This window comes from Sturnus vulgaris, chromosome 4, assembly GCF_052056855.1.
Source record: "Sturnus vulgaris isolate bStuVul1 chromosome 4, bStuVul1.hap1, whole genome shotgun sequence".
Taxonomy (NCBI): domain Eukaryota; kingdom Metazoa; phylum Chordata; class Aves; order Passeriformes; family Sturnidae; genus Sturnus; species Sturnus vulgaris.
This window is the reverse complement of record NC_142246.1, coordinates 45133008-45153741: the sequence shown is the minus strand read 5'-3', so window position 1 is coordinate 45153741 and position 20734 is coordinate 45133008. Positions and strand designations below refer to the sequence as shown.

The window sequence follows — 20734 nt, the reverse complement described above, 5'->3', positions numbered from 1 at the left end:
ACCAAGACAGAACACCAGGTTGTCCACACATTCAATTTTCACAGAGCAACTGTTAAAAATGTATTTATTGACTTTTAAACTATTACAAGTATTGCAGATTAGACATTTAGCCAAGCACATTTATAGCTCAAACTCAGTTGTTACAGAGGTGTTACCTAAAGTCCACCATGTAGGTAGGCTGAGAAATCGTCTTCAACTTTGAGAGAGAAGGTAAAAGAATAAATAAATAAATGCTATCCCAGCTCCAGGTAATTGGCAACCAAGAGAGGACACATACAGGGCTAGTTATGAAAACAAGTTACACAAAGGTCTAGAAATTCAACCCCCAGATACACTGCCATCTGGGTTGCCAGAGAAAGCAATTAGGAATGACAAACAAGCTCATGGGACTGCAGCACAAAACATCCCCATTCCAATTTCCAAAGCTGAAGCAAGTTCTGCAGATGTTCAGAAAGTGTAAAAATCATCTTGTAATAACAGAGATTCTAATAATTAATGGGACCAGCACTAAAACTTCCCACCAACAGGTCCAGCAAGACCAATACCTCAAAACCAGTCAGATAATGTGACTTGACAGGCATATGTATCAGTGTAATGGAAATGCATCTGTTTCCCGTGTTCCCTACAGATTCTCAGGCTCATTCACCTTACTTCGGGGATTTTAATACACATACAGTGTTCCTTAATCCCCTGGGTTTCACACCTACTCTGTGTTCAGAGAGGTGGGAACACTGCCCCTCCATCTCTACACATCTGTCCTGTCACTCTGGGAAAGACCAGGGGAACATGCTCTGGACTGTGCCAAGCCACCACCTCTGATCACCAATGGATTCAAGTCTATGGAGGTTCACAAGCCACTTGCTACATGAGGACTGAACTGAATATGTGCTTTCCCAGGTCTTCCCTATCCAGCTGCAGCCTAGCTTACAATGCTGCACAAATACTCAGCTTAATGTAACTGAAGCACGCATTAGATGCACATCCTTTTAGATTTCTGAGCTAGACTTTCTGTGGCAAAGCAGAATGGAAACAGGAATCCCACTGAAAATAAATTCACACACTTCCTGACATTCATTCACCTTCTGAGAATGATTAGCAATGTTCAAACTAATCTGTTTTGTGGCTGGACCCTTCCTTTTACTCCTCTTGAAAAATCCTATTCAGGGCAATTTCTGTTAACAGTCCCATATAGAAATTGCAGGCAGTGCATGAACTGTGCAGAAACTGATGTCATTGCAGGGATGCAAGAGGCTTTTTTGAGATTTGCCACCAACTTAAGTAGCTCTCACAGGCCATGCAGTGGGACAGCATCCCTCAGCACCTCACACATTCACAGTGAGCAGACACCTCCTCTAAACTACGACTAACAGTAGGAGCAGCTGGTTTCCAGGGGGAAGAAACTGCCCTTCTATAGGAGCTACTCTCTCCCATTCCTTTTCTCTGTCTGCTGCCCCCCAAAGCCAACAGTGCAGAACTTTTTTCAGGGTTTTCTCTTTGCTTCAGTGTAGAATTTTCTTTTGGGGTACTCCCATAACAAACAAGCAAAGTTAAAGTTTGCAGGCAAAATAAATTCCTGCTTCATAATGCAGTGGGATTCAATTGCATCACATGCAAACACTCGAAACAGAGGTTAGAAAACCAGTATTACTGCAACATGGTGGAACTAGTATAGAGGTTTGTAACAGTCACTGAGATCAAACACAACTGGTAGATAAAAATGAGAAAATAAAATATACCTTATTAAGATACTGCACTGTCTGCTTTTAATCCTAACAAAAGTTTTGTTGACAGCAATCAGATTGCAGCATCACTCTGCACCATGTATCTAAGTCATCAGTCTCATGGAAACAGTTTCAGCAATGGAGAGCAGAGCCTCTCTCCTTTGTTAGATGATGACTTTCTGTTTTGCCTACTAAGGTCCTGTCGCAAAACTACACAGAAGTTTCAAAATGCTGCCTCAAAGGCTAACAAAAATCAACAGGCCTGAGAGACACATTGTCCCTTGCACCAGCAGACACCAAGTTCTGTCCCTAGTCTCCCAAGCCTATGAGGGCCTAGCCCAGTGTTCTCATGTCCTCAGCTCCTACTGTGCCTCCACTGGTGATCCAATACTGCAAAATGAGCATCCCAGTATCAGGGGCCTGCTCTTCTCAGGAGGTCAAAAACTTTATTTCTCAGGAGGCAGCTACTACCTGGTTACGGGGTCAAGGCATTTTTAAGGTCTCATTGTAGTTAACTCCCCCAACTAAAGCAGCAGTGTCTGTACCATTAACAGCCTGCCAAATGTGGCTCTACCACCACAACCATGACCAGGTTTTTAACGGGTAACTTTGATATTGATGGGCAGATTCTCACTTTGTTTTGAACTGTAAGAGGAGCTACGACAACATATGTTACTCCTGCACAGGTGTCTACAACACACAGATGCATCATCAGGCCTGGGTATTCCTCTGTGTCTGGCCACAAACGGATATGAGATCATGCCATTACAAGACAAAAACCACTGCAAAATTATTTCCTCACACAGCACCTTTACTCTGCACAGAATATCAGAAACATTAACACTGGCAGTTCAAAGATACTGAAAAATAGAATCACAGAATATGCTGAGTTGGAAGGGACCCATCAAGATCACTGAGTCCAACTCCTGGCTCTTCACAAGACAGCCCCAAAAGTCACACCAGGTGCCTGAGAATGTTGTCCAAAAGCTTCTTGTACTCTTTTCATGCTTGGTGCTGTGACCACTTCCCTAGGGAGCCTGTTCCTGTGCCAAACCACCCTCTGGGTTTTTACCAGGTTTTATCCTTTCTCCTAATATCTACCTAAATCTTCCCTGACTCAGCTTCATGTTGTTTCCTCCAGTCCTGTTACTGGTCACAGGAGTGAAGATATTGGCACCTGCCCCTTCACTTCCTCTCATGAGGATGTTGAAGACCCCAGTGAGGTCTCCCTTCAGTCTCTTCCAGGCTATTTTTATTCTCTAGAAGTTTCAGGCTGCAAAAGGAATCCAGACTAGCCATTAGTTCAACCAGCACATAGGAAACAACAAGCAAGAACAGCATCTGGTATGGATTCTGTGGGTTTTTTATTAGATTTGTTTTTGTTTTGGAAAGATGTAAAGCTTTTAACTTTCATGCCCACATTAACCATTTTGCTCACCTAAGCAGCACAGCTGTTTCACCATTTAAAACTATGTCTAACTGGGGATGGAGAGCAGCACTAGCTCTGGTTGCTATCTGAAACCCTACTGCAGACAGGCACATACCCTCACTCCATTATTAACTAAATGAAAAACAAACCCCAAACTTAAATGGTGAATACAAAGCTTCAAAGCCTAGTGGCGATCTTTGCAATTCTAACACTATGAAACAAGTAGCCACAATACAAGCATCCAATTTTATCAATGAAACTTGTTTAAAAGGACAACTAGGCTAGAGCCTGGCTGGGACTTCAAAGCTACGTATTCAATCAGGTCACAAAATGAAGTGAGAACTGTCAGCTCAAGAAAATTGAAACTCAGAGTTCAAGTTCTGTTGGAGTATTGCTATTTCTATGGTTTTCTTTACAGATGTTACAAACAGATGATGTTCAGGTAGCCATATTGCATCAAATGACTGATTTTACAGTGCGTGATATTTCTTGAGAGGATGACTTCCTTCAACATTAATGCCTTAACACTAAAAAAAAAAATATTGTGTCTTAATGCTGAAAGTGAAACGCTATTCAGGATTAAGTCTGTTTTATTCAAACATGTTAGCAAAATCCCACTTGTGGGGAGCACGTATGTTTTTATGAACTAAGAGCACACTATTCTGTTGTTTTCTTGCTTTAACATGGATAAAACCTGAATGCATGAACTGGATCATCAGACACTAAATAGCGCTTGTTGATAAGGTAATGTACAATGTGTTGTGTCCTAAGGAACAGTTTTCTTCCTCCAGTTGTTACATGATCAATACTGAAGCACATCTCCTGGTACTGGTAGTTAGGAAAAAAATTAACAGGTCTTGATCTTCAACCTTCTCTGAAACACTGAAACACTGTAAAACACTACAAGAAAGAAACAGTTTCTACTTTTGTTAAAACCATATCCACCATGAGGGGAACTTTTGCAACTGTTTGATGCTGTGCTATGCAACGCTTAAAAATAAATTTCTCCTACCCAGCAAAATAAATCTGGGAATTTGGAAAGAAGGATATTAAGTAAATAAATCCTAACTTTGTTCTCTGGTATACCTGCAAACAAATCCACTTGCCAACTGATACTTTAAAATTTTGTTCTCATCAAAATGTAAAATTGATATTTAAAAAAATTATTACTTTTGTAAATCCCTTAAGCTCTTCAACTGTGATGTCACACACAAAGATGTGACAGGAAATTTCTGTAATACACTCTCCCTTACCAGCCCAAAACCCCTTTACTGGGTCTCATCTTACAGAGGGATGTGAACCAGATATGCCCTCCTATATGAAATCTTCTGACTTTTCACCTGCTTCTCCCAGTAAAACCATACCCTGCTGTAACTGGAGAACATTTCACAAGCTGCATGTACTTAACAGGAGCCTTATAAAATGTTCTTTTAGAAATGCCAGCAGAGAGCATGGACCTGTTTCATTAAGTTCTTCTACACACAAGAGCTGGTTTTACCCTTGCAAACACTTCCCAGGGCTTCCCCCAGAAAACTCACACTGACAAGGCAGCAAACTGACATAGTCTGTTTCCATTCTAAAGTTACACTCACTCATGTTATCATTTTCTCAGAGGTGTGCAAAAAAGCCCCTACATTAGGAACTTGACCTAGCCCCTCCTCAGATGAAATTTAAATTGCATTGTTAATGATTTTAGTCAACTTGACTTTGTGCAAAGTATCTTCAAGAAGGTTCTGGCTCAACTTCAGAATACAAAAGGAGAATAAATAGGATTTCTTGAAAACAGGAAATGAATGGTGTGTCCTGAAAAGAAAATGATGGGCTTAATGCAATTTATCTGCAAATAAAGTAATAGAAAAGTAGTGTCTGAAATTTTAACATGTGAGATGGCACCAATAAAGATTTCCATTTGCACAATAATGTTCCCAAGGTCTAGATCAAAACAATATTATTTTACACATGGTAACTGCAGAGACTAGGAGCCTGAGATACATCATTAAAAGGCAGTCCCTTGTAAACTTTCCTCAAGAGGAACAGTAGCAATTGAGTATGCAAGAGTTACTCATATCATATTCATCAAGACAGCAATACTTTATAAAAGACATACAGCTTATTTCCAGATTGTTAAGAATTTTATGTGTTACTGATTTTCTGAAACATGTATCCCTCCAGTCCAAGATTGAAATCACATCCTTCTCCACTGCTCTGAAGCTACTAGGTCTTCTGTTCTGCTGCTATTGCCATCTGTGAGGGAGCTTCTGGTTTCACAATCTGGTACGTAATGAGATATTCGGGGTATGCCTGAAAGTAAAATAAGAAAAAAAACCCTGGTTTATGGAAGGGTATCTCAGCAAGTTCCAGTTTTTGCATTTCACTAAACAGTGTCCAGAAAGGACAGCACAAGAATCAGCTCTATGTTCACAGCATGCAAGAAAAAGTGGATTTCAAACTTAGCCAGCACTATGTGTAACTGTTAGATGTACGTAACACCCTGGTTAATACACAAATAGAAAGAAAGATGTCTCTTTCACACAGTCACTGCCAGAAATTGTTTGCAACAGGAATTCAGAGTTACTCTCCTTGTTTGCTAGTCCTACAAATCAGCTTGTTAAGTTACTGAAAAATCTCGGATGACTGATAAAGTCGGATCTCAAAAGGGTCAATAACTTGTGATGTAACCTGAAAATGCCTTTACTGGCGGTAAAATATTTGGCCCACTCAAAGCACATGATCCAGTTAGTCATCTGTCCATGTGTCCGGTATTTCCTGGAGATGGCTGGTAGCTAGGTCAGACCCAGAAAAAAAAGCTAAAGTTGATAGAGGGCAGGGCCCCATTCAGAGGAACCTTGAAGATGAGAGGAGATTGAGCCTACAGAAGTCTCATGTAATCCAGCAAGGGCAAAGGCACCTGAGAAGAATTCCTTGTAACACGGCAGGATGAGAAGCCATTCAGCTGAAAAGCTGATGGGAGTCCTTGGGTGACAGAAAGCTAAAGCAGAATCAGTAGTGTGTCCCAGCAGCAATAAAGGCTATGAGCATTCTGCGGTACATCACCAGGTGTAGCAGTGAGTGCTGTTTATTCAGTACTCACTTCATCACATCTAAAAAACCACACACAACTTTTAGGTTCTCCAATACAAGAAAGATGCCAAGAAGCTGAGCCAAGTTCAGCAAAGGACAAATAAGATAGTCGGGGGAGAGAGCACAGGATAAAGAGGATGCTAAGAGAGAGGGGCTTGTTGGGCTCAGAAAAGAGAAGGCTTTGTGGGACCATCATTGTCACTTTATCACAGAAGGTCACCTGACTGGTCAAGCACAATCTGTGCTTACTGACACTGTGCTGGCTATCTTGAATCATCTCCTGATCTCTCGTGCCTTCAATGAGGATCTGTTCCATGATCTTCCCAGGCATAGAGGTTAGGCTCACCTATCTCTAGTTCCCTTCTGTCTATTTTTCTCCCCTTTTAAAAATGTGGCCAGTGATACCTCCCTTCTTCCATTCACTGACGTCCTTGCCTGACTGCTATGACTTCCCAAATATCACTATACTCTGAGTTGGAAGGGACCGACCTGCAAGGACACCATCAAGTCCAATTCTTAAGTGAATGGCCCATAAAGGGATCAAACCCATGATCTTGGTATTATTAGCAACATGCTCCAACCAACTGAGATAATCTCAGGGTATGATAAAGAGTGGCTTGGCATCAGCCAGCTCCCTCAGGACCTGGGATGTTTGTCATCAGGCCTCACAAATTTGTGGTTATACATTCAGTTTCATGGGGTTATCTGGGAGCCAACCAGAGTAGTAAGCAAAACACTTTTCTACAGTCAAGGTGAAGCTGAGTTAGTCAGATTAAAAATAAACTTTTGAAGACTCCTGTGCTGCTCCAGCTACCATTTAAGAGTAGTAGTCTCTGTCACTGCTGGGAATCTACAGTCAAAAAGCCCAGAATCCTCAAGATGTACTAGAGCCCCAGGAATACATGTGACCTTGATACTGCAGTAATGCCAGTAAAACACAATGGGAGAGAGACAGCTCACTGAGAGAAGCTGCAATTCTTAAAAGACCCCATCAGTGCTGCACAGGGAAAATTAGGCAATTCTGCATGGTATAAATCAGAGCAGGTCAGTGGATAGGAGTAGCATTTGCTGTCTAGATACAGTTCACTGTTTATTTCCCCATTTAAATGAAAAAAAACCCAAACAACCTCATCAGCAGCGTTATCACAGCACACTTGGTCTGGAAACCAGCAACACCCCATCTCTAACTCCAAACTCTGTCCTTCTATAAAGCCAGCCCTTGCTAACCCGCCTACCTGTTCTCCTCTGTAGATAACGTACTCGGCGTAAGCAAGTCCATTCACGCTTGGTCTGCCAATAACAGAATGGTGCCCAGGAGGGGCATGAGCCATTTTCATTGTGCTGAACTGAAGAAAGGATTTTCCAAGGGTCACTCTACAGAAAAGCATTTGTCTAAAACAAAAAAGAGAGTATAATTTTCAAATATCTTGCTAGGAGTTGTATGCTTCCAGAATGATTCCAGTCTTTTGATTTTATTTCATTACAATTCATTTCTCAATGCTTTTTAGAGAAACACTTCTAGAAACCAGTTCTAAGACTGTATAAAACCTGTCACAAAAAATCTTTAATGACACACAGAAGGGAGCATACAGTTTGTTTAGTCCTTACATGGAAGCCTGTTCTAGTTCATTTTATATAAAGCTGTTGAAAGAAGTTGAAACTCTCTGTGCTCCCACCAGCAGGGAATGGGACAGGTGTCAAAGTGTGAGAAACACATTGATCTACTCCAGACAAAACAACACTGTGGTTAAGTCCTGTTACAAAATTATCTACCTCCAAAATTAACTTATCCACAATACAACACTGTACTGCTGACCACCACTTTGCACTGCAGTTTTGTCCTGAGAGTGCCTGGAGTTTAATTGCTATTTTCCCCTGACTCTTCATTTTCAAACTTGCTGTTTCAAGCCTCTTTACTGAGCCACAGCTCACTTCAATTTATACACACTGCATGCTTAGATGTAATTTTTGACCTTCCTGTGGGACTTGCTGCATTTGTATTCATTTTTGTTCAGCCCTGGCAAACGGAAAACTATAGAGGAAATTATGGCAGAAAAGGGACATAATACCTTCCCTGAGGCTCTTATGCACAACCCTGTATATGGCTGGGAGAATGACATTGAGCTATCCCTGAATAGGCTGTATGAGAAAATATAGTAAAGTAACAACAGTAAGCAGATGGGAAAGCACGATAAAGTAACAACACCAAGCGGATGGGAAAATACATTAAAGTAGCATGTAAGTAAATAGACGTGCAGAGAAAGTATGGCAAAGTAGCAATTAGGTAAAGTGGAGAGTGACTAGATTAGGCTGCTAGACTGCTTGAGTCAAGGGGTGGGGAAGATGCTGTAAAAGCGCGTGAAACCATAATATAAGTAATAGTAAGTAACAAGTAATATGTGGACAGTGCTTAATAACCAATTATATGCTTGCTAGATTCGCATGATCACTGTAACAAACCAAATAAAATATGTATGCTTTGATACAATAATGAGGATGAATGTTAGAGATTCACTCATGCCTCCATGAGGACTCAGTGAATACTTGGCTAAGATCTCCTGCTGTCTGGACAAGATTTCTCCCATTATTTGGTGCCCAAACAGGGACAAACACAGACAACTCTTCAGCGAAAGAAGAGGAGAAGGAAGACCCAGACAGACTCGCTTGGTGAGTCGACAGGGAAGACGAGTAAAATATGGGAAGACTGGGGACGGAGGAGATCTGAGGCGAGACCGAGGGCCAAGAGGTATCAGCACCGAGGGCATCGGCATCATGTAGGAAGGCTCCTTACCTTCCCCTGTCACAAGGAAGACCGTTAGCATGGATATAGAATTTGCAGTGGCTAAAAGGTTACTCCTCAGCATACTCACTAAGCAAGGAGAGGAGATAAAGGAAAAAGATTTGGGAGAGCTCATTATCTGGGCAAGATAAAATGGATTTTTTAAATCCTCCCCTCTATTGTTTACGGAAGACGAGTGGAGTGAGCTAGGGGACTGTTTGTGGGACAAAACGATTACTGGCAAGGGTAAAGAGACTCTTTGTTTTGGGAGTACATGGTGAACTATTATAAACACTTTAAGAGAAATGAAAGCTGAATCCAAGGTTGCAGTTGCTGCTGTGAAAGCTATGTCACAACAAGACACAGCCTTATCATCTCCTTCGCCATCTCAGTCAAACCGCCTTAGCGCGTATTTTGGGTTAGGGAGTGTGTGGCCAGTAAAAGGAATAAAAGGAAAACAATGCAGCTCTGTTGCAGAACTATTAAAAACCCAAGAAAGTGTAATCTGTAACTCTTAATACAGTAACAGAGCAAAAAGCAGAATTATCTGCTCCAACAGCTGATGTGGAAATAAAACAGAATGAGAAAGGAACTGTGGCCGGACCGTCAGAAGTAGAGTCTCAGAAAGAACAAGGAATGTCAGTTTGCCTGCCAAAGTCCCAGATAAGTAAAGAACAGGGAAAGACAGCTTGCCAGCCAAAGTTATATCCTCCTCTCCCTCCGTCTGCTCCTCCGAGTGGTCCAGAATTAATATCCCTTCCTGAAGAGGATGTTGATATGGATGAAGAAGATGAGCAACTTATACCTGAAGGAAGAAAGTTGGTTAAATCCTTTATTACTCCAATAGAGAAGTTAAAACATCAAGTTGGACAATTAACACATCAAATGGAAAGTCACAATGAAGGGCACAAACAAAACATAACTGCCTGCCCAGAACAACCCAGTCATCCTACACAATCAGTTCAGCAATTACAGCAGATGGTGCGACCAGAGCCGTCAGCACCTTCAATGCAAATCCTTCCACCTCCATATCCAGGCCCAGCAGGTGCTGAAGAACATTCTGCAAAAATATCATCAGGAAAGCAATGGTCAGGAAAAGTTCGTGATGCAATCATTAAAGGAGAGTGGCAAGCAGCTGGAGCTTTAGCTTGCCCAATTCTCTATGATCAACAAGCTCCTAGGTATGAACAACACTGTTGGAAAATTTTGCAACAAATCAAACTGTAACAGAACATGGAATTAGATCTGAGGCTGCAGAACTATGCTAGACTGGATTTTCACTGCTGATGTAAATTCACCTCATGATTGTCAGCAAGCAGCACGATTACTATTGACACCATCTCAACATGTCATATGGGAAAAGGAGTGGACTAGATTGGCAGTCATGGAAGCTAGTAGACCTAGGGATCCAAATGACATCCTAAATGGACTAAATCCAGATATGCTTACTGGATCAGGGGTATATAGTAATCTGACTGTTCAACTTAATTATCCATTGAGAATGCATCATTTGTCTGCCTATTTAGCCAGACAGGCCTTTAATGTCATTCCAGATTCTCAACCACGTACTCCTTTTTCAGCTGTTTGACAAGGAGTAACAGAACCTTATACCAATTTTATTGATCGTTATGGGTGCCTAGCCGATGGACCAAGCCTGCTGTAAAGACTGCAGAGAAAACCATGGAAAAGACTGTAAATATCAGCACCTCTGGAGAGCCATCTCCCAGATAAGTGAAGAAGTCGCCAAAACAGCAGAAATTCCAGGTTTTACCCATGCGGATCCGTTAACAGTCACTGAGCTGATCTTCAAAGGACGCCTGGGTGGAACTTGGGAACTGAATTCTATTATATTTAGAAACAGAAATCGTAGATGTAATTGCTGCATTTTGCGCTTACCTGTTAGCTCGCGTTTGATTTGTGGGAAATGTGGAATCGTATTTGATAGAAACAGCAATAGGGTAGCGATAGAGGGAAGCTTGTGTGGTAATTGCTATAGTTTCAACTTTGAGCAGTTTATGCTGGCAGTTGCTGGCTGCGATTATAATATATAACTGCCCCCCTGAGGAGGTACGAGTCAATACATTTGGTGGTCTAAATAAGTTCCATTTGTGTAAACAAGTGTGGGCCTTGAAAAAAGCAATTCAATAAATCCAAGCAGCACGTAAGACACAACTTGTGGGTATAAAATGCTTAAGATGTGGGCAACAATTTACTCCATATTTGGGTTAATCATCCCAATAATGGGATTGCTCACATCAGTGCAAAAGACAAAACATGTGGATTACCCTCGCAAATGTAACTGGACAAGATTATAAGTGCTTGAGCCTTGCCACACCAGGGGACCCCTTTCATACTCGTTTAACAGGAGTCCCAGAATGGGAGCCTACATCCTTTCAAGGGATGGTGGCCAACCAAACAGTACTTAATTCTTCAATCATGATGCAAGAATGCAATCAAACCCTTGTTGGTATTATACTGGCTCAACTTCATGCATGTTGGCAAACAAAAATCATTCAAAGTTTTATCATCACCATAAGAGATCCAGAAGAATTAGACTTATTGGGATCAACTAACACTTCAGGAGGTTGGTTCATATTCGAGCCACCTCCAGTAGCTCTTTTTAACACAAATCGGAAATGGTGGACCACTGTGAACCCAAATAGTGACTTTCCTCGGCGAAGTGAAATCAAACACCGAGTTTACTTGCTAATTAACTGTACAGGAAAGCCACCAAAGAAATTACCTAAAGGTACCTTTCTGATTTGTGGAGACAGGGCATGGAATGGGATTCCAGCCAGCCCTCATGGTGGTCCTTGTTAAATAGAGAAGCTTACTCTCTTCCACCCAAATTTGCACCAATTGATGAACATATCAAATCATGCTCACACTAATTATCAGAAAAGACACAGCGTCCATGAGCTAGATTGTACACAAATACGGCCTGTTGATTTTTGGGGTAGAGGAACAATATGGTTAAGTTCTGTTTTTACTCCACAAGTAGCTGCTGCAAGAAGTTTAGCACTTCTAAAGCGACTTGGCTGTTGGGTCTGCTCAGAACTTAACATGACTTCTCAGATACTGGATGAACTTCCTGCTGATGTTGCTAGCGTTCGTCATACTGTTTTGCAAAATAGAGCAGCTATTGATTTTTTGCTATTAGCTCAAGGACATGGCTGTGAAGAGTTTGAAGGAATGTGTTGTATGAATCTTTTTTAATCACTCAGTGTCAATTCACAAGAAGTTGAGACAATTGCAAGATGGTTTGCACAACCTAAAAGAAGAAGATGATCCAATTGGAAAATGGTTAGCTAGATTAGGCCTAACAGGATGGCTGAGATCTCTGATCATAGAAAGTGCAAGAATCTTAGTCATAATACTCATAGGCTTGATCATAATGATCTGTGTGTTATCTTGTATTCGTAAAGGTTTGGAATGCGTTGCAGCTAAGGCTTGGGTTGTGCAAAAAGAAAAAAGGGGAATTGTAGAGGAAATTATGGCAGAAAAGGGACATAATATCTTCCCTGAGGCTCTTATGCACAACCCTGTATATGGCTGGGAGAATGATGACACTGAGCTATCCCTGAATAGGCTGTATGAGAAAGTACAGTAAAGTAACAACAGTAAGCGGATGAGAAAGTACATTAAAGTAGCAATTAGGTAAAGTGGAGAGTGACTAGATTAGGCTGCTAGACTGCTTGAGCCAAGGGGTGGGGAAGATGCTGTAAAAGCATGTGAAACCAATCAATAAGTAACAAGTAATATGTGGACAGTGCTTAATAACCAATTATATGCTTGCGAGATTTGCGTGATCACTGTAACAAACCCAATAAAATATGTATGCTTTGATACAATAATGAGGATGAATGTTAGAGATTCACTCATGCCTCCACGAGGACTCAGCTAAGATCTCCTGCTGTCTGGACAAGATTTCTCCCATTAGAAAACTGCGTTTTTCTTGCCATGACCAAGCTCAAGTGGCCATTCTTTGCTTGCAGGTCACCCTGTGCCAGGATCATCAAAACCAGGACAGCCAAAATTATGTGTGGAGAACTCTGCTGGACTCCTACCTGTGGCAGATGTAACATGACCTGTCTTTGTGTGTGGGACAGCCAGTTCCTCCCCCTATTCCGTACACATATTGGTTGCTTTTTGAGGAGTTCTCAGCAAAGTAAATTCCAGCTCCAAACATTCCTCCAATGTATGCATGCCTTTCATCAAATCCTTTATGAATGATAGCATTAATAAATGGAGACCCTAGAACAGCGACACAAAAAGACACATAGTTGTTAAGCTGTATAGTAATATAAGACTCAATGTCAAGAGGAGTTTATCTGCCTCAAATAGACCATTAAATACCAGAAAGTGTGCTCAGTCAGCTGGAAGTGGGCAATACCCAGCAGGATGAAGTGATGTGTGGGATTTATCATTATATACCAAAATCCCACGTGTGACTCATTTCTTACTCATTTCACAGACCTCATTAAATGGCTTTATCCTCACTCACATTTCAGTGCACTTTATCTTGTCAATGCACACCCTCTCCAGGAGCCAGCACTGGTTAACATGGGGCAAAGGTGTCAAGACAATCATACCCCAAACTAATTTCCTATACAGAATCACAGAAGAATCTAGGGCAGAAGGACCTTCAGGCAATTGTCATTTGCAGGCATTTCTAGAGAAATCTTGCGGAAACTCATGGTTAGTTTTGATTCCTTTCCCTGATGCTTGCTGAAGCACCAGGGTAAAACACTTTTATTGTGTGCTGCTCCCCTCATTTAGAAGACGCCATATCTTTCTCACAACAATGTAACATCATCCCAGCAGCTTTACTGGAAATGACTAAGACAGAGCTTAACAAAAAGCCTTCCTCTTTCTTAAAAAACTGAAACATAATGAAAGTATTTTTTATTTAGTGTAGCTTTTTGGATTGCAGTAACCACACAGAGTAACTCCACCACCCCCACACCCCCAATGCACTCCCTTCATTTCTAATGTAGAAACACGATTACTTGCATAGGATGGTGGCACAGCAACAATAACCTTGCCTGTGGGTCCCTGCAAAGTTTGGGGGTTTTTTGTTAAATACCAATACATACAAAGAGACATTACTTCCTTACCGTGAAACAACATGCGCTCATTGTGATGATTATGATTCTCCTCTGAGACCTCCTTCTGTCTGTGACAGAATCTCTCCCGCAACTTCTTGTTCACTACCTTTTGAATCTGCAGTAGAACAATAGATCCAACCATGCTGTTACCATAACATTTCAATCTCTCACACATATTTGAATTGCAATTGAAATGAAATATAGTTTCACAGAGTTCGCATTAATCTGACAGGGAAACTGACAGCAAGACATGAATGCTATGAAGAAACCCCATGGCTGTTCTGCACGCAAGGCTGAAGTCTCTCAAACAACTCTGTAGCACACACCTACGAATGGTTAAAACTACTGTGAAGTTGCAGTCTAAGTTCTCAGGTTTAAGGACAACTTTCAGGCTTCTTCTCACAGAGCCTGCAATACCACTAAGAACTACAAACTGTCTGAAACTCCTTCCCTCTCTGCTTTGAGCTCTGTTGACTTATCTCATCTAGCTCTTTGAAACTTGCTGTCTAGTTTAGGTTTATTTTTTATGAAAATAATTAACTTTTGGTTCTTTTCATAAAAAATAATGAGATATGCTGTCTAATCTATCAACATCATTTCAGCCACATGCTCTAATACCACTGTGGTTTCTGTAGAGGACTTCATCATTGGTTGGGAGTAGGATGGAAGCAGAGTTTACTTCAAGGACACATGATCTATTGGATCAAGTTGCAAAGGCTCTGCACAGGCTTACTTCTCAAAGAGACAGGCAGCACAGGTTTGCTGGAGCTGAGAAACCAAGTTCTGTTCTGATTCCCTCTATTTCCTTCTCCCCAGAAGAAGAAACCAGAAAGTGTCCTTTCCCTCAGAAAGACAACACTATTTTCTGGAATACCATGGCTTGGAAAACGCATTTTTCTAGTTTGCAAGGGCAAAGGAGGTGGTGTCAAGCTGGAAAGTTGCACTCGAAGACAGAAACTTCTTATTAGAAGTCATGATCATCCTTTCACACACAGAGCCCAAATCTCCTTTAAAATGGCAAGAAAAGACTACATTGAGAAAAAAAAGACCTGTGTTACATGGGTCAAACACAGAAGATATAGGCCTCTAAAATTCAATCAGGTTCTTCACCACCTCTGTCTCCAGCATCAGTTCTTCAGACTCCTTTAGGAGCCCAAGTGGACACTTCTCCCTCATTCCCTGTGCAGAGCACGCATTCATTTTAGCACTTGCACTAACTCTGTTCCTGAACATCATTTCAACAAAAAACTTTAAATATAAAAGGACAAACCATTAAACTGATTCTGCCTGCTGGTGTAAATACTAACATACTTTACCACATAAAACTGAGAGGTTTTGAAAGTTACCCTGATGACATTGTATCTGTTGAAGATCCCACCAGCATTTCCACCATCCCGATGCTCCCGGATTGTACTTTGCATCTACATAAAAAACCAAAACGAATGTTCAGCACATAAACCTTCCTAGCAAAGCTAAGTATCCTTGCAATATCTCAGTTTATCACTGGCCACAACAGACAATCTTGATGGAAAATTAATTAAAAAGTGCAAAAACCCCAAAAACAAACTCAATTTTAAATTGAAGTATACCCTAATTTCTCAAGCATCCAACACATTATGCTGTTCCACAATAGGGAAGCTGGATGATGCAATCCACTCTTGTAATAAAAATCCACATAAGAAAAAGGGAAATAATGGTACTTGCTATCAAAATGATATACAACTATAAAACCTTCTTTAAATTAGGAAAAAATCTTTGAAAATTAATTTATAAGAAAATCACTTCATAGTAATAAAAATGTGATTTTAATGAGTTTAGTTTGCATTTCTTAGTATTAGAGAAATACCTGGACTGTAAATTCTCATATGTCATTAGCAGAGCATTTCTGATTCCCTCAGAAGTAGTTTTACTGTGTCTTTTAGAGAAGTATTTATAGCCACAGCAACAGTATTTTGTAACAGTTCAAATAAATATTCCAATTTACTATGGCAGACAAAATGATCCTTTCCTTCAGAAAAGTTATATAAAAGATCTGCACAAACTCCAGTTTATGGAGTTACTAATAAAAAATATGCCCATCTAAGCTGTCAGCAATCCTGATTATCTAGACTTTTTAAAAGACTCCAAACACTTCTGTGCTATAATGTAGGAACATGACACAAATAGCAAATGCCCAGTAAAATGGAGTTTCCATCAAGCATGACTCTTCAGGAAGTCTCTTTTCTGTAATGATTTTTTCTTTCAAAATGGTATGTGCCTGTAGTTTACTTAAATGAAAGAACATGTGTGTGTGGGAGGCAAAATTACAGGCAATTCTCAATCATCCAAGAGCTGTTTATCTGGGTTACAGATTAACTAACCCACTGAGACAACAGAAAACAAGCTGGTTCACAGAAAATGCCTAGAAAATTGCAAGGCCTTGATGCCTTGGTTTCACACACAGCTTTTTATTTTCACAGGTCTATCTATCTACAGAAAGCTGTGCAAACCCTCTCTGTGAGATAATATCCAAGACAAGATCCAAAACACAACAACAAAATAAAACTGGGATAACACTAAGTGAGCAGAGACCACTTATTAAAAAAATTGGCAGGACATAGCAAAATAATTTCTATTACTGTTGTATATGAAAAGACAAATGAAGAACCCTAAACATCATGTCAGAGCTTTGTAACTCATACAATAAATCCTATTTTAAGCACTTTCAACATGTATTGCACACTTTAGCTCTGACAGGTTATCAGTGGAAATAAAAATATATGGCCCCTGAAGCATTAAGAAAGGGACTTGGATTACCTCCTCTTCTACGGACTGATACTCCTTATCATCAGGAGCAAGGTCAAGGAGAATGGTCCCCTGACTCACACAGTGGAAAGTCAAATAGGGATTGGTACCTGCAAAGAGAAAGAATGAAAAGGAGCAAAAATCAACAGGAAAAACCAATACCGGCTTTATTTGTATCCATCATCATCATGGTTCTTCTTAAACAACCCCAGTACTGCAGGAAAAGCAAAATAAACACAAGGCATAAGCACAACCTCAAATGGTAAGAGTGCTTTCGTTAGCAGCAGAGGCTTTAAAAGAGAGAAGAAAAATGCATGTGGGACATAATTACCCTTTATTGCTTCATCTTTCCATAGAAACATCTCAGAAGTGTGGGGCAGCTAAAACCCTGTAAGACCTATCCTATCAGGTCTGTGGGTAGGTACATAGGGGTTGGGGGTTGATTCTTTCCCTTTTCATTCTGTGGAATTTTTCCCATTGTTATGCTAAATATTTGGGGCTACACCCTAGCTCAGATAGTAACAGTTTCTCTCGAAGAAGGGGGTGTGGAGAGGGGGAACACCGGAATAGGAGGTGGGGGCAGCTGCCTGCTCCCTTGCTCGCCGAGTCAGAGGAAAGACGGCCAGTGCTGCTACCTAGCACCCTCCCCGCAATCCAGTAGCCACGTTTTTCCTGCTGTCAGACATCGCACTGCTGCCTTCCTGCTTCATTCTATTACCTCCGGGCACTCTGCTCAGCGCCATGACCAACACCGTGAGGGATGGAGTCACTCCTTCATCCCTCTCACCCCTGGGCCGCCGCCATCACCCAGCCCTCTTCGACTGCGCGGGACCTGCCCTGCCCACAGCACCGGTAACTGAGTGCATGGAGAGACGGCCTGTGGCCAAAAAGGACTGGAACTGAGCTATACTGTTCTGTCTTGTTGTCAATTTTTATAGCTGTTGTTGTTTCTTTTGTTTGCCTTGTTAGATATAGTAGTAAAGAACTGTTATTCCTATCCCCATATCTTTTGCCTGAGCGACCCTGATTCCAAAATTCTAATAATTGGAAGGGAGGGGGTTGCACTCTCCATCTCAGGGAAGGGGCTCTTGCCTTTTCTTAGCAAATACCTGTCTTTCAAACCAAGACAGTAGGGCAAATCAATCCAAAAGCTCCTCTCTGGGTGAAACAGGGTCCTGAGAAATGGGCACAGCTTCCAAAGCTGCCTGAGGGGTATCCATTCTCTGAAAAGGCAAGTGATCACTTGGTCTGGTGTCTCCTTAATATATTCTTCAGCTATCACAACCCACTCAGCCACCATGTCCGCAGCAAATACACTTTCCCAGCATTCAGATTCTTTCAAGTCCTGATGACAATGCCTACATTTAGAGAAAGCCTGTTGTGTGCTACACTTAGACTAGCCAGTAAAAGTGTTATATTTACCTTGCTGACCTCCTAGAAGTCTCTCCACACCCTTTATTAATTTGTGGCGATGTCCATATGCATTGATCCCAATTTCTTTAAGTTCCTCATGCCCCATGTCAGCCAACACATCCAGAGTTATCTGGAAAGGTGAAAGATCACAAAAATCACTTGTCAAACCTGGCCTGACTTTCAAGGCTGGAGACCTATCACTTCAGAAAATGGAAAGTATTCGTGGTGCAACCAAGAGCATAAAGGTAGACAATGTTTTGCTTCACTTTTACTTGCTGCCACCTTCTGGCAATCCTCTCCCTATCACAGGACCATACCCAGCTGCTATTGCCTGAAGTCCTGCAAAACTTTTACTTCCCTCACATCAATTAATAAGAGCTGGTTCTCACAGAAGGTGCTCACAAACATTTTCACTTTGGTAGAAGGGAGATGAATTGAAATGCTGGCAGAAATATGGGAGTGCTTTTGAAGAATTCAGCATTTCACAGAATTGTACAATTCATTATTTTCACTACACAAGCAGCAATTAATATTCTAAGCTTACTAACAACAAGCCAAGGCGAAAAAGTGCACGTGAAGGTAGCACTTGGAAAAATCAGCTTAAAAGAATAAGCTTAAAGAAGATGAGTTTGTTTTTTCTACAAAGAAACTTACAAGAAGAGCTAGATGATTTCAAAATGATGAATATATTGAATCTGATTTGCATTGTTAAATCTTATTAGCAGGAGAAGATCTTAACAGGTTAGGACTTCAGGAAGCAGAAGTAAAACAAGATCAGCTAAGCAACAAGAAGGTGTGAAAAATATTAAGAAAACCTGAGAAGCGTATAGGTTGGTTTAAGGTTGGTTTCTTTCTGAATAGAAACAGTTCCAAATTAAACAGAACTTATGCTTCATATATCAGAAGGGAAAAAGTTCTACGGTATTTTATCTTTGAAGAGATACCTCCTAGAACATTTTATAGAAACAGCTGGAACTGTAAACACCACATTACATTTCAAACCTTTGTTTCCTGATTTCTCAATAAAAGATTAGTAGCAGAGGCTGGAAGAAAAAATAATCATCAAATCCAGTCTCTTGCACTTGTACCTCTTATTTCCATATGTACATCCATCTCAGTCATGTAAACAGATCTATTTAACTGCAACATGTTAAATTTAAGAAATGGTACATAAAAGGAATCTACAAATATATTACAGGTACTTATGTTGTAAAATGTAATGTAAGCTTGAGAAACTTACATTAGTTGTACTCTTTTCATATACTATGAATTATTGATAAATCTGCAGGTTTTGTTCCCCTATTTCTCAACGACATTTGAAAGTTAGCCCAACAAAACCCAGTTAATGCTACGGCCCTAATCTAATAGGAAATGCAGCTTCTGCATTCTGTAGTGTGACTACTCCCATGCTAGGTTTTTATTTCAGTATATAGTCAAACTGCAGGGTTCCCTAGATTTAACCAAAGTATCACATGTAGTACTACAGGTGGTGAAAGGCTTGTTTGGCTGTCAAGACAGCTGAAGGACAAATGCAGGTGACATTCGAACCTAACTTTGTTATAGTCATCATGTTCAAAATTCACAAGGTCCAAAATAACTCTCAGAATACAAGCCAAACGGCAGTCATAGTGTATGTGTAAGTGAAAGTTACTTGACACCTGAATCCAACAAGATTTTTTTTTACGTAGGTTTTGCAACTTCACCGTATTGTACCTGGAAATTCATTTGCAGAAAACTGAAAGAAAACTTGAACACACTTGTTTTTCTGTAGATGTGAAGTGTGAGTTTTTTCCTTCCCTTTTTCAATTAGAAAATGAAAATGTCACTCGAATTTATTATGTTAGTTTATCTCCTAAACACAGATATAGAGATGAGGCTCGCCACTTACCTGTTCTGTCTCAAAGATGTCCCGAAGGTGCTCAAGACCCAGGCTTTTTAGGAACTGGGAAATGTTCATGTCAAGACCAGAAACTATTAGAGAAGAAACAAGTCTTTATATCCTATACATCTGAAGTAACAAAAACCAAACCAATCACCTTAAAAAAAAAATCAAGCAATACCACTGATTCTCTCAAAATTCCAAACTCTGATTCTTTTTACAATCAATTTATCTATGTCTGTAATGAACCATCTACTTCCATTGTCTGGAAAGCTCATCACCATTCCTTCTTCAGAATCAACTATTAAAAGCACAAACCATCTGTGACAAATACAGGCTCATACTGCAAAGAGCAGGAAAAGAAGGGTGGGTATATTTTTGCTATGTGACCCCCTTAGATTCTGACCTAAAGCATGGACTCCAGATACTAATCAAATGGTTTAAAAAGCCTTGGCAAAATCCCCCTGCCATCAAAATCATAACTCCTTCATCAAAATAATTCTCATTGGATTTTCTTTATAAAGTCAATGAACATCTGGG

General features: G+C 40.6%; 1 protein-coding gene across 1 annotated transcript in view; it reads right to left on the bottom strand.

Moving 5' to 3' along the window:
* Positions 1-47: 47 nt before the first annotated feature.
* The window catches only part of TNKS (tankyrase), a 140918-nt gene continuing 120231 nt past the window's right edge, over positions 48-20734 (bottom strand). Inside the window, exons 20-27 of the mRNA XM_014888250.2 lie at positions 20204-20286; positions 18325-18445; positions 16915-17012; positions 15465-15539; positions 14128-14233; positions 13078-13264; positions 7467-7623; positions 48-5451 (exon numbers count right to left, since the gene is read on the bottom strand). Of these exons, the coding sequence (XP_014743736.1) occupies positions 5365-5451; positions 7467-7623; positions 13078-13264; positions 14128-14233; positions 15465-15539; positions 16915-17012; positions 18325-18445; positions 20204-20286 (914 nt within the window). The 3' untranslated portion in view covers positions 48-5364. The remainder of the gene's footprint in view (positions 5452-7466; positions 7624-13077; positions 13265-14127; positions 14234-15464; positions 15540-16914; positions 17013-18324; positions 18446-20203; positions 20287-20734) is intronic.